The following is a 14,844-nucleotide window of genomic DNA, read 5'->3' as shown; positions in this document are numbered from 1 at the left end:
TCAGCCACGTGGGCCTCAGTGTCATCTCTGACCATGTCAAGACCTTTTGGACGTGCTAGGGAAGGCTCTCTCTCAAGATGACTGCCTCATTCTCAGCCTTTAGGTCTCAGTTCAAAAGCCTCCTCTCCCTGGAGAGGCCTTATCTAAATTAGGACCCCACACCAAGTTACTCAGTCACTTACTCTCCTGTATCACGACGTTTTCCCTTCATGGCAACTCTGCAGGAAAATGGGAGAGCCTGATATTTATTTACGGTTTGTCTATTCCACTGGAATCTAAGTTCCATAAAAGCAGAGATTGTTTATTTGGATCACAGCTTAATTCCTAGTGCCTCCCAGAGGGGTCAGTTCAGAGAAGTCATTCCATAGATATTTAAAAATTAATATATAGAAAAAACCATTTATTTATTTATTTATTTTTGAAGTGTAAATGTGTCTACTACAGCAGGAACACATCAGGAGGTATGAGAATGACACAGAGAGATTCACTCATTTTAAGCAACAGCATGGATTTCACACGAAATCAGATGAACCCGTTCCCTAGAATACAAGAAACAGTCCTATGGACTCACTTGCTCTGGGAATGGAATACATCTACCAGAAATATGTTAAAAAACAAAAATAAAAACAAAATCAAAACAGCTGGTAGAATTGTAATAGGGAGATTAGGGAAATGGATAATGTTATACTAAGCACGGTTTATAAATCCAGATCCTAATTCAAAGTATGTTACATAAATGGAAGTCTAATGTTATGCCTCTTACACAAACAAAACTTCTACAAGAGCTGAGAGTTTTTGCATGATGGGAGGCAAGAATTATGCCTTTTGAACGAGAACAAAAATCTTAGGACAGAGAGACAGCATGCCTTTTAAAAACTGATTTCACAGTTATTCTATACATTTTATGTAATCTTTACATTACTTTTAAGCATATCAAATGAATTCATTTATTTCCCTGTTAATAAACAAAAGGTAGATTCACAGAATTAGTGCACTTAAAAAGTAAACAAAGGAAACAGGAGACTTAGAGTCGATAATCCCTTCAAGGCCGGGTTGGATCACCTCAAAACACAAACTTTTGCTGATTTTCAACTGCTCTTCTCATACTTAATGTTGCAAATATGGCTGGTCTAGCAGGCCAGATTTTTAGGGCAGCCCAACACAGGATTATCCAAAAATACGTTGAGACCGTCAGGATGCTGGTATACAGTCCATGGAGGATTGTGTGTAATATTAAGAAAACAGCTTTAACTCTGATGTTCAAGGCCAGGAGCACCCGTCTCCCAGTGGGTATTGAGCCAGGATTCTTAAGGCTAGATTTCATTAGGTAAGAGGGAAGTCCGTTCCTCCTCCGTGCCCAGAATATTTTGGAGTTTAGATCTGCATTGAAAGAAAAAAGGGGAGAACCTCAATATTTCTCATCTTAAAAAAAAAACAACAACCCCAGTACCAACATCTCTACTTTTCCCCCTAAATGCATCTATCAAGTAATAAGGCTTTGGGTGCCCAGAAATCTGCTGACTGGAAGAATGGATACAGAATGGTTATTTTTTTTCCACTCCCACAGGCAGACTTTAAAAGGGGGAAAAAAAAAATTCAAACTTAGAGAACATTAAGATTTTAATTGATATAAATCTTGCTCAAACATTAAAGGATTTTTCATTAAAGATGTTTTAAAACAAAACAAAACAACAACAAAAAACAAAAACAAAAAAAAAAGGGGAAAAAAAAGCTCAAGAGTTGACCATACCTTCTTCTCCGTGAGTGCTCCCACAGATAAAACAAGCCCATCGTTAGTCCCTTGAATACAATTAAAGAAACGGGTTAATGTCAAGTCTCCAAGTCACACGTCTCCACAAATGCAAGGAGGGTGAAAACGAAAGACTGATTACTCACACTTGTCAGAGCCCAAAGACCTTGGACAGCGGCTGCCCACTCAAATCCAATTTTCTCATACAGAAATCCACCCAGTGTCGGTCCTATAAAAGCACTAACAATGAAAAGGAGAAAGAGTATTAAATAGTGTTTTAAAAAAAAATTTTTAAAAATTACTTCCTAAAGGCAGCACAATCCCTCGATCATCCATCTTCATTAAATTGGAACTGTAAGGGGGTGTCTGGGTGACTCAATCAGTTAAGCGTCTGCCTTCAGCTCAGGTCATGATCCCAGGATTCGGGGATAGAGTCCAGCATCAGGCTCCTTGCTGGGCAGGAAGCCTGCTTCTCCCCCTGCCTACTGCTCCCCCTGCTTGTGCGTGCACGCTCTCTCTCTCTTTGATAAATAAATAAATAAATAAAATCCTAATAAATACATAAATAAATTGGAACTATAAGTACTAAAGACAAAAGCCAATTCCTGGACAGAGCACTGGGTGTGAGAAAACAGTTATATCTTGGGGTGCTTGGGCTCAGTGGGTTAAAGCCTCTGCCTTCAGCTCAGGTCCTGATCCCAGAGTCCTGGGATCAAACCCCACATAGGGCTCTCTGCTCAGCAGGGAGCCTGCTTCCCCCTCTCTCTGCCTGCCTCTCTGCCTACTTGTGGTCTCTGTCTGTCAAATAAATAAATAAAATCTTAAAAAAAAAAATTATAGGGGCACCTGGGTGGCTCAGTGGGTTAAAGCCTCTGCCTTCGGCTCAGGTCATGATCCCAGGGTCTTGGGATAGAGCCCCGCATCGGGCTCTCTGCTCAGGAGGGAGCCTGCTTCCTCCTCTCTCTCTGCCTGCCTCTCTGCCTACCTGTGATCTCTGTCTGTCAAATAAATAAATAAAATATTTTTAAAAAATTATATCTGATAATGACGTTCACAAATTTTAAACAATTCTAAAATTATAGTAACTGCTTCTAAAAAACTGGTACCTTACACAAGAATGTTAAAAAGGAGATGCACCCTCAAAAGAATCTTTATATTATTCTCTCTATTCTTCTCAGTATCTGTATTGAAAATAACTTAATTCGGTATACATTTATTGAGATACACTACCATGTCAGTGCATAGTCATCCCTCGGGATAGCAAAGAGTCAAAAATAGAAGAGTGAATGAAGAAATGAAGACATTTTTAAAACTTGAGACATGCTCCTGTTAGAGGAACTTGGAAAGATCACTTTTAAAAGACAGAATGGGGGTGCCTGGGTGGCTCAGTGGGTTAAAGCCTCTGCCTTCAGCTCAGGTCATGATCTCAGGGTCCTGGGATCGAGCCCTGCATCGGGCTCTCTGCTCAGCAGGGAGCCTGCTTCCTCCTCTCTCTCTCTCTGCCTGCCTCTCTGCCTACTTGTGATGTCTCTCTGTCAAATAAATAAATAAAAAATCTTGAAAAAAAAAAAACTGCTGGTAAAACCACTGATCTTAGAGGCAGAGCGTGTGGGTTAAGACTCCATCTCTGGTCTAAATGAATTAGGTGCCTTTCGGCAGCTCATTGGACTTCTCGGTGTCAATTTCTTCATGGAAGTGGAGATAGCATTTTCCATCTGACGGGTATAAATGAAAGGGCTACTTACCCAACTGACCACATTGCGCTGGAGAGACCCGACACGAGTCCCACGGTACTTAATCCCTCCTCAAAGCCATTTTCACTGCAGAGACAGAAGAACAGATTTGTATGAAAAGGGAAACCTACACGAAGAAAGCAAATAGTATGTGACAGATAAGTTAAAATAGACCAGAAATGATCTGAACAAAACCAACAGACAGAACACTCCATTTCTAAGATGAAAAGCTAATCCAGTTTGAAGGAATTTTTATATTTATGTTGACTCCATGGTTTTCTAAAAATAATTTTATTGCATATATAAAGCATGATATCGAGTCATGACCCATTTGCATGAAGTCTCATAAAAACATAATTAATGAAGAAATTCTTAAAATGAGATGAACGTGCAAAGAGAGTAACGGGAAACTTTTAGGAAACCCAGAGGCAGCTCCTTATTGCTTGGCTAATAGTTGACTTGAGCCAACAGAGCTCACATTCTTCTCCTTGCTCCCTTGCTGTTCTCATCATGCTTCCTAAACAAAAGACTGGTGGCCCGGTGACAAATGCCTACTGTGATACTAGGATTTATAATAAGAAATATATATTTGGTCTTCCTCCTGTTTCTGGCATACAGCCACCCCAACACCCTTGGAATTTCCTAAGTGAGGAAAGCAATTTCAAGTGCCTTTGGTCATGTTAATAAGGTGAGCCTTAGGGGCTGGTTAGCCAAGAGAGCCAAGCATGTGATTAGAGGGTTAGAACCTTCCATCCCACTCCTGGAAGCCCCCACCTTTAAGGAGGGGAGAGGGGCTAGAGGTTGACTCCATGGCCAATGGCCATTGATATAATCAACTGTGCGTATGTATGATATGTCCCTAAAAACCCAAAAGGACAGGGTGAGAGAGTTTCCAGGTTGGTGAACCAGAACCCTTCCATATGCCAGTGTGCAGGACCCCAAACCCAACAAGGACAGAAGCTCCTTTGATCAGGACTTTACCCTGCATGTCTTTTCATCTGGCTGTTGATTCACATCCTTTAATCTCTTTCGTAATAAACCAGTAAATTCTAATGAGTACACTGGTTTCCTGAGCTCTGTGAATCACTCTAGCAAATGAATTGAACTTAGGAAGTTTTCATGGGAACCTCTGATTTACAGGCCAGTCAGAAGCACATTTAACAACCTGGACTTGGAATTAGCAGCCGCATCACACGGCCATCTGCAGGACGGAGCCCTTCACCTCAGCATGTGACCTTCTCTTCAGGTAGATAGTGTCAGAATCCAGTTGCACTGCAGGACACCTAACTGGTTCTGGAGAGCTGCTAGGTGGTGTGAGACCACCCCCCCCACCACCACCACAAGCCCCCAACACACTGGAAATGGTACTAGAATCATTTTACCTGGTGATCGTATGCCCTTGTGGGGACCTTCTCCATGAGGAGGAAACAATGTTGAGGCCTTTCCATTGTGGTCTGGCTTTTCAAAATTCTGTGGGTTTCTAGGCATAAACCAAGCCAAGCCTCTACCCACAGCTCTACCCATAGCTCATGCGACCTATCACTGTGTTAACATTACCATAGATTGTCATCTATAGTATGGCATACACTATTTATAGCACAATATTGTGTGACATAAAATCATCAAGATTTGGTCTTCTGAAAAAAAAAAACTCCAACATCCTAGAACACTGAGAAATTCAAGAAAGTGTGTGACGCTCCCTACTATTCACGACCCGCTTCTCAAGCACAGAAGGGACTTACTAGGCACAACTGAGGATCTCTGGGATGGTTGGAATTATGCTCATTCCAGCAGAGACACCGTTCAGGACCAGGATGAGCACCAGCAGCCAGAGCTGACTGCAAAAGGGTTTTGGAGAAAGAAACAAAACCAAGCAACATTAGCATGTGGACAGGCACAAAGCCTCCTAGTAGGGAGGGCAGGCTGAATCCCAGAGCGGCTTGTTTCACAGATGATTGTGACTAGTCTGCCTCATTGCCATTTTATCCCACTTCTTTCAGTGACAGCACCCTTACAGCCGGATATCAATTCACCACGATATCTCAATTTCTTCGGTCACACATATCCCATGCCAGGAGTCAACATGATAAGAGATTATCACTGTATCTAATCTTGTCAAAATTGGCTAAATGTTCATGTGGCTCCTTCAATCACTTGGGTTTTCAAATTCAATTGACTGGAAAAAAAATGGCCTAGAAGGGAAGTGGTAAAGGAAGAGACAGGAAACTAATTTTGTTCCACTTCCCACACTGTGCCATTTACTTAATATCCATTTCCCCACTGAATCCTTGCAGCATTATCTTACCAAGCAGCACACACTATGATCAGATAAGAAAACCAAGGCTCTTGGAAGCTAAACAATTTGCCGGAGTTCCGGCAAATATACCCCTAGTTTCCTAGGAAAAGGATTCCTTGGGAAGGGAGCATATTATAGATTTTGCACACGATGAACAATCCGTATCTAGTAAATGGCAAAGGCTGGATGTAAACCCACGTCTGAAGGACCCTGAAATACTTACTTGTTCCCTGTCACGCTTTATCCCAGGACTACCTGAAAACCTCTAAGCTCCCTGTATTTCAGCAAGAACCCTACTTCCCTCTCTCTCTCTCTGCCTGCCTCTCTGTCTACTTGTGATCTCTGTCTGTCAAATAAACAAATAAAATCTTTAAAAAAAAAAGAAGCTCTAATGAACAGCTACTATGTGCTAAGAATGAGACAGAAACAAAAGAAAGATTTGATCCCAGTCTTAAGCCTCAAGAAGGAAGAGATAAAACAAAAACATATTGTAAGAACTATCAGCTAGAAGTAGGTAGCAACAAACACTATTTTAAAAATAAAGTACAAACAAACGTGCAATTAAAATGCAAAGGGAGAAGCTTTTTTCCTCACTCCATATAGATTTTAGGCATTTCTTTTGGCTAGCTCCTACAAATGTAAAATACCGCCAGTCTAACAAACAATTCACTGGAATCCTAAATCAAGGTATTTATTGAAGTACTAAAGTTCAAAATATGAAGCTGTGCCCTCATCCCACCAAAGATTTCTTTAATAATTCTTAACGCTATTCAGCCAAAAATATAGAAAAAGGAAAAACATTACCTTTTAATGTGCAAGACTGGGATGGGTCCTAAGAGCATGTAGCATACTGCCGTGATGATGTTTCCCCAGACCAGAAACCATTTCCTTAGATGCTGGTAAAGAGAATGAGAGTCCAAAAAAACTCTAAGAGGTAAAGTTCCTCCATAAAGAAAGCATATGCAAAAAAAACACAAAACAAACAAACAAACAAAAACATTGAAGAATACAAGCCATGACACGAACAAGATCTAAATACACTGAAGAAAACAAAACTTTACATTTAAGAGAAAATAGGTAGATAATAAACAGAAAAGCAAGGACAATATACCCCTAGTTTCCTAGGAAAAGGATTCCTTGGGAAGGGAGCATATTATAGATTTTGCACATGATGAACAATTCAAAAAATAACAATTTAAAAAGCAGTTCCCACAAGGAACCACCTGGTAGATGCAATACATATTCACATTATTTTAAAAGTACCCAACAGAATTATTCCTTTTAAATTACTTGAGCACAGGCAGAAAATTCTAGAGGCAAAGTATCTGCTCAGTGAGAGAAGAGGGTCTTAAAACTGAGCTCCAGGGGCGCCTGGGTGGCTCAGTGGGTTAAGCCGCTGCCTTCGGCTCAGGTCATGATCTCAGGGTCCTGGGATCGAGTCCCGCATCGGGCTCTCTGCTCAGCAGGGAGCCTGCTTCCCTCTCTCTCTCTGCCTGCCTCTCCATCTACTTGTGATTTCTCTCTGTCAAATAAATAAATAAAATCTTTAAAAAAAAAAAAAAAAACTGAGCTCCAAATATTGTTTAAGAACCTTGCTTTTTGTCATTCAGATTACCTAGCAATCTCCATGTAAGTTAAGTCTTGATAAATATTTATGTAAGCTTAATGAGGAGGGGAAATGCTAAATAAACAAATAAATATATAAGCAAGCACTAAAATCACAGAAGCTGGAGATTTGGCTATCAGTACTTACTAGCACTGTATACCAATCATCTGAACTGAATGGTTTAGACCCAGGCAAAGGAGAACAGAAGGGATTTTCTACCCGGACGGCCACAGGACAACCAATGTATATTTATGTAGCCAATCCCTTCATTCCCACAGAAAACCTGAATTGTCTCCACTCAATCTTACCTAGTCCTAACTACTTCTTTGACTCTGCCCCAATTTTTAAGGCCAATCCATGTTACTTTGCATCAAGGGACTTTTTTCCTTTAAAAAGTCAAATCTAATAGTTTGTCAACAGCTTCAGTGCAGACCCCATTTTCCTTCAGAAGAAGCAATTAAAAGTGAATTTTCTCAGAGTGACAGGTTGGAAGACACTGGAACCTTGCCATCGACTCCAAAAATTGAATGCAGTAGAATTTAAATGTTCTCGCCCCCTCAAAAAAAAAAAATTAAAAGATAATATACAGTTGATGGGTTATTAATTAACCCATGGAATGCACCCTTTCACAATGTATTCAGATCCCAAATCACCATGGTGTACACTTTAAATATCTTACCATTTTATTTCTCAATTATATATTAATTAGCTGAAAATTTTTTAATTGATTATCAATTCTAATCAATGGACCTCTAAAGTTCCAGAAGTACAGCTGGAAAGCCACTGGGCTAAATATACAAAAGCAATTATTAAATGAAGATTCAGTGTACGTACTGGTATTTTATCACTCAGCAGACCAAACAATGGTGAAGAAATGGAGTAGGATAGGGCCAAGCCCAGGAATACCAGTCCCACATAACCGGCTGGTAAATTAAACTGTAAAAAAAATTTCATATTAGAGTTATGCTATTAAGTCATTTTAAAAATAAACATAAATCTTTTCTAGCCACCTCTTCAGTTCGTGGTATTTATCATGAGCCCACTACTACCCACCCAGGTGCCCTAAGAATGACACTGACTTGTGTCAATAGACTCCTTTTTCTCTCTAAGGGGAAGAAAAAAACCTAACCAGAGGTCAAAAGTCCTAAATGTCTTGCTCTGTAGCATTTGATTTTGAACATATAATTTTGCTTCTATGAATCATTAACATTTGTTACATGTAAACCAGAGCTTCAAAAACTTTAGTGTGCATTAGAGAACTACCCAGAGTACTTTGAAGAGGTCCTTAGTTGGAAACAAGTGTTAACATGCCTTGATTTAAGGGATTAAAAAAAAAAAAAAGAGGTTCTTAGACTTCAGTTCTAAAATTTCTGATTCAAAAGGTATGGGATGGGGCCAGAAAATTTGCATTTCTTACCTTTTTTTTTTTTAAGTAGGCTCCACACCCAGCATGGAGCCCAATATGGGGCCTGAACTCACGCCCCTGAGATCAAGACCTGAGCTGAGATCAAGAGTGGGACACCTAACCTTCTGAGCCACCCAGGTGCCCTAAGAATTTGCATTTCTAAAAAGCCACCAAGTGATGCTGACTGCCCATAGACTAAAATGCACTGGTGTAAAAAACACTGAGAATAACATTTATCCCATTTATTTCAAAGGGCTGTTAATATCTAATTAAAGAATTGATGGTGTGATGCATTACAAAAGGCTTTTAAAACAGTAAGCTACCACACAACCCTGATACTGTTATTAGCATGATACAAACATCTTTTTTGGTTCACTGAGTTGTTTCTGTTTTCCTTAATTTCCTTAAGCAAGCTCATGAGATTTATATATGAGTCCATATATGTCTCAACAATTTTTATAACAAACTAGTCCTTTGAAGATACTAGTATGAAGGGGGCACGTGGGTGGCTCAGTTGGTTAAGCAACTGCCATGGGCTCAGGTCATGATCCCAAGGTCCTGGAAGTGAGCTCCACATCGGGCTCCCTGCTCAGTGGGGAGCCTGCTTCTCCCTCTGCTGCTCTGCCTGCTTATGCTCTCTTGCTCTCACTGTCAAATACATAAATAAAAATCTTAAAAAAAAAAAAAGATACTAGTAGGAAGAAAAAAAGTCAGCAGTGTCTTCTGATTTTTATAACTGGGGGAGACAGGGTGGAAATGTCCTACCCTAAAAGGCTAGGTGACAAATGACAGGACAGTAAGCTGCCAGTTCAAACAGCTAGTGAGAAGTCAGAAGAAGGGAAACAGGATAAAAATCTTTTGATAGAAAAAATAGGAAAATGTAAAGATATATCTAACAAATGTATTTGGAAAATAATATTTATAAAGATTTCTGATAAAATACACTTGAGCAACTTGGATTTACCACAGATTGGTGACAATATTTTCCCCTTGTTCAGGCAGAAATTCTTCAGAGGATAGAAAAATGACTCTTGAAGAGATATACTGTTGATGACACGAATGGCATGTGTCATCATAAACACAAAATATGTTTCTTATTACCTCACAGATGCTCAAGCAAGATACTATATTATTTCCTAAACGTTGGGTCAGGCACTAAAATCACAGTCTCCATGTTTATCTTTTTGGTATCTCACATACCCAAAACTGTCTCTAGTGACTTCGAGGAACTGTGTGTCTGGTAACTGTGCTTTTTGAATTCCCAAACGTCACATATAGTCAGTGTGGGATGCAATTCGAGTTCTGCCTTTATAAACACATATTAATTCTTCAGTATAATCAACTACCAGACTTAGTAGTGTACTTTATCACATTATTAATAATCTCTTTTCCAGAAATAACTAAGAGAAAATTTCTACAACATCCAACTTTTAAATTCAACATTTATTTTCCAACACTCAAAAAAAAAAAAATTGAGAGAAACTCATGATTCCTCTCTACCATCCCAGATTAATATATTCCATAGTCATTTCATTGCATGTATGTAATAGCCTAAAAAGTAAGTGGACCCAGAAGGGATCGTTAGAGAAGAACATCAAATGAGCTACAGAGTACCCCAAATGTCTCATTGGAATTCAAACAAGTAGAGGAAAGTATCCTTGTTAAGTAGCCAGATCTGTGATGACTCGAACAAGACCTTGAAAAGGAGACCAGTATTCGGGCCACTTAGTGAAAAGCTTCTTTCGTTCATCCTGAATCAGATCCCCAGTCAAGGGAAGGTACAGGCTACCTGTGGGTGCAGTTCTCACCCTATGCAGTTCTCACAGCCACTCAGAGCTCATTGCACAAAGCAGAACCCAAGAGCAAGCAAACACACCCACCTTCTACAGTGCAGAGCTCTTTGACAATCAGGCTACCTACCTTCTCCAGAACAAAGAGAGAAAGAGTAGGATCAAGGAAGCCAAAACATGAGCTCAGTGAGTTGATGACGAAGGCTATGAGTGCGACCTTGGGTAGAGTGATCAGTTTCCAGAACGAGTGTTTGCCTGGATCAGAGTCTTTGGGTAAAAATTTGAAAAAGGAAAAAAAAATCAGAGTAGTTCACAATGTCAACCTATTTTGAAAAGTAAAATTGGTAAGGCCACCTTTATTTGGTAATCAAAATAACTGCACCTCTGAGTTTGCTTAAAATTACCTATTATCTATATTGCATATAAATTATTCAAACCTAGGAGCCACAATTGAGTTTTCTTAAAAACAGTTTCTCAGATTCATGAAGAATCAACTGGAAGCAGAGTGTGAGGAAAAGAGAGGGTCTTCGGTTATAGGTTATAACTGAGAAGCAAGTGAGGCCTTCCCCAGACGGGACGGAGAATATATAAAGTTAGATTTGGTGTAGGGGAAAAGCCAGAAGCTTTATTAAGGAACAATGTATATGCTGAGAAGGAATCTATGTTCACCAAAGAGCACAAAAAAATTATTTTTTCTGATGGCAAAGAAAACACCAGATTGAGAGGCGTGCTACTGAATCACACATAAATTACACTGGCCCTCAAGTCAACTATGCTGATCTCAGTTCCAGTATCCCCTTGCAGGAACTCAGCTTCTTCACTGTTCCTAGCAACAAGAATGGTTATTTCCAAGTCTCCAGTCACATGCTCTGACTCCTTTCTTTTTCTCCTGCTAATTTTTCAAATTCTATCCACTCCGTAAGGTCTGGTTCTGGCCCACAAATTTTACCTTTCTCTGTTTCCTACCGCACTTCTGGAATCTACCATAACTTTTAGCACCTAAACTACATTTTTTTATTATTGTTTAATATTGTTTGGTGATTTTCCTATCATCCTCTTAATTTACTGAGAAAAATCTTTGCAAAATGCTGGGCAGATAAAGGCAAAAAAGACAGAGCCAAGCCCTGACCTCACAAAGAAGTTACAGGAAGGAGAGGAGAGAGCTAGGATGTAACTAGGAGGGAACCTTTCAGAGCATATGAGAGGACCTTAAACAAACAAACAAAAACAGGGAGAGCCGTATAAAGAAGGCTTCCCGAAAGTACTGATATCTAAGTTGATGCCCAAAGCATGAGCTTAAGATGAGGAAGCCAAGGATGAGGAAAAAATAAGCCAGGCACATTATTCCAGGTATGGCACCTTCTAAGACTCAAAAATCAGGAAAACTATTCTGTGTTTGAAGAAATGAAGGGTGGCAAAGCTAGTGGATGGAGAAGGGCATAGGGGATACCAGCAGCATGGAGAGAGATCATACTGCAGAAGCAGGTTTGTGCAAGACTCTGGATAACACACTTAGAAGCCTGAGAAATCACTAGGGAATCCAAATAAGGGGTAGGAATCAGATCTGTGGTTTGAAGAAACCTCTCTGTGGCCTTGTGGAGAATGGAGACAAGGGGACCGGTCAGGAGGCAGCCACGTGCTGGGGCAGAGATGATATTGGCCAGGTGTGGACAAGGAAGCTCCTTGAGGGTGAAGATCAGCACTTGCATATCCTTGTTTCTCCAAATACACCTGTCATGGTTCATTACTTAATTCTTGGAGAACAAGGATCCAGTACGGAGCAAAGTACCAAAAAAAAAAAAAAAAAGCACAAAGAATGGTTCAAGTATTTTGAGTGTTATATTTAGAACTTGGTCAAGATCCAAGGGATAAAGTTAAACCATGATGTTAATTTCTTATTTATTAGCTAAAAAGTCAATGGTGAACCAAATGTGAGCACAGTCTAGGACACTCAACTATAGAAGGTGTGCAGTGAGACTCAGAGAGAGGACAAACACCGCCATGTGGCTCGGGGTAACAGGGCCAGCAGGGAGAGACTTAATTTGGTGTGGACTTTGAATGGTTTATTAAAGAGATTCATTAGTCACCATTGACATATAAATTATAGATCCATTTTAATTGGTTATATTTATTTGCATATAAAAGGTATTATTGGATTTCTGGTATAAGATAAACTATTATGGCAGAAATGATTGCCTTCTCTAAATCCAAAGCAGGGAAAAATGAGAAATCACAATGAGAATACATAAGAGCGTCCAAAGAAGCAAACACATAATGAGTTTAATTAAACTGTGGCAGGAGGCCAAGCAACAAAAACCTAGCATGATACCTGCTTCATAAGACACATGGCAGAATCACCAGGGGAGCTTTCCCAAGCTACTCGGGTACTCTCTCTGCTCCCCACAATTCTGATTTATTCTTTTAGAGAGACATGACCCCCTGGTTGATGATGCTGCCACAGGAAGCTACTGTTAGAGGTGTTACTTGCACAGCATTTAGCTGGATGATTGAGAAGGTTCAGAAAGACTTCCCAGAAGAGGTAATAGAGAGTAAGTTTTGAAGGATAAGGAGGGATCAGAGAAGATGGGAAGGGGAGAGATTTCAGACCATGTGACTCCTCTACTGCACTCTCATAATAGCTCCTCATGGCTCACATTTCACAGGTAGGGATTTCTAATAAAAGGATTGGCACATCCATGACTGCTTTACAAGTATTTCATGAGAGCAGTACAGAAGAGAGAACTTGGTGAACAGATACAAAGGATAAGAGAGAGAGAGAGACTAAAGTTGACTCTTAACCCCCAAAACTAGAACCACATTGTCTGTGAGTCCAGAAGGAGGTAAAGGAGTGGGGTAGAATTTACAGGGCACCAAATTCTGCCAATATCATCAAAATAAAAGAAAATTTCATTTTCTAACTTCTATCCATAAGCTCTCCAAAAGCATTAATTTTAATAAGTACTCCTTCTATATTTATAGTCTTTTTTTCTTTTCTTTTTTTTTTTTTTTTTTAAGATTTTATTTATTTGCCAGAGATAGAGAGAGAGAGTACACACAAGCAGGCAGAGAGGCAGGCAGAGGCAGCGAGAGAAGCAGGCTCCCCGCCGAGCAAGGAGCCCGATGGGGGACTCGATCCCAGGACCCTGGAATCATGACCCAAGCCAAAGGCAGCGGCTTAACCAACTGAGCCAACCAGGCGTCCCTATATTTATAGTCTTAACATTATCAATCTCAGAGGTGTTTCTTTTTTTTTAAATTTTATTTATTTATTTGACAGATAGAGGTCACAAGTAGGCAGAGAGGCAGGCAGAGAGAGAGAGAGAGAGAGGAGGAAGAGGAAGCAGGCTCCCTGCTGAGCAGAGAGCCGGATGTGGGACTTGATCCCAGGACCCTGGGATTGTGACCCGAGCAGAAGGCAGACGCTTTAACCCACTGAGCCACTCAGGAGCCCCCAGAGTTTTTTTTAATACCAGCTTTTTTCCATTCAATCTAAATAGAAGATCCCTATAGATGAACAGCAACGTTGCCAAACCCTTTTGTTCACGAAAATATAGCTAACAGGGATTTTGTTAAGTTCAGTGAAAATGCTGGAGATTTTAATGGAGGAGTAACAGAAATGAAGAGAACTAACTGTCAAGGAAATAGGCTGGTGGCAGTCAGAAAAGGCCGCAAAAGACATCACGTGGTGGGGGCAAGGTGGAGACAAAAATTGCAGGCCAGGACTCCAGGAGTAAAGAGGCGGGGAGGCCAGTCTAGTGCCTCACCACAGAAGTTCTAAATACCCGTCCTACCATGAATTAATAAGCAGTCTTTTTTCCCTCTACAGTGTGGTAAAGGGTTGACAGAACTGTTTTTCCCACTGCATGAGACTCTGACCCGGTGTCAGTTTCTTGATTATCAGCCCAGTGTTCATCTGTGAACCAAGAGAGCAGGATGCTCGACCACAGAAACCACTGTCACGCGCAGAAACAAGCACCACCTTGCATTTCAGGGGGGTACTTCTTCTCTAGAAACTTTCTCTAGCTCTCTCCTCTCCAGCCTTCAAGTTAACTCTCTAGCTCTGCTCCCCTCATCACCTGATAAAGGTCAAATGCCAGCGATGTTACTAGGCAATCTTGCTTATAATAAAAATAGCCCTTGCCCGGTAAATGTCACTCCGTAGAGTCCGTAGAGAAAGAACTCGAAATGAACGATGTGTATCTGATGAGGACACCAAGCTTGGTGCTTCCCTGAGTGTGCTGACTCAGGCATGTCCCTCACGGTC

The 14,844-nt window shown here is 40.4% G+C and overlaps 1 protein-coding gene across 4 annotated transcripts in view; it reads right to left on the bottom strand.

Annotated features, from left to right (window-relative positions):
- Positions 1-379: 379 nt before the first annotated feature.
- SLC18B1 (solute carrier family 18 member B1) overlaps positions 380-14,844 on the bottom strand; it is a 43,278-nt gene continuing 28,813 nt past the window's right edge. For 3 of the 4 annotated variants that reach the window (XM_045066343.1, XM_045066342.1, XM_004740219.3), the window contains 8 exons: positions 10,711-10,847; positions 8,220-8,321; positions 6,584-6,675; positions 5,226-5,321; positions 3,496-3,570; positions 1,897-1,990; positions 1,751-1,800; positions 380-1,380 (listed from right to left, as the gene is read on the bottom strand). In XM_045066343.1, the coding sequence (XP_044922278.1) occupies positions 1,314-1,380; positions 1,751-1,800; positions 1,897-1,990; positions 3,496-3,570; positions 5,226-5,321; positions 6,584-6,675; positions 8,220-8,321; positions 10,711-10,847 (713 nt within the window). In that variant the 3' untranslated portion in view covers positions 380-1,313. The remainder of the gene's footprint in view (positions 1,381-1,750; positions 1,801-1,896; positions 1,991-3,495; positions 3,571-5,225; positions 5,322-6,583; positions 6,676-8,219; positions 8,322-10,710; positions 10,848-14,844) is intronic. The other variant, XM_004740222.3, reaches the window with a different exon arrangement.

The sequence above is a fragment of the Mustela putorius genome, unplaced genomic scaffold (assembly GCF_011764305.1).
Source record: "Mustela putorius furo isolate JIRA1106 unplaced genomic scaffold, ASM1176430v1.1 tig00003863_pilon_pilon_pilon, whole genome shotgun sequence".
Taxonomy (NCBI): domain Eukaryota; kingdom Metazoa; phylum Chordata; class Mammalia; order Carnivora; family Mustelidae; genus Mustela; species Mustela putorius.
Note: the sequence above shows the minus strand (reverse complement) of the source record. Positions and strands in the feature narration are given on the sequence as shown.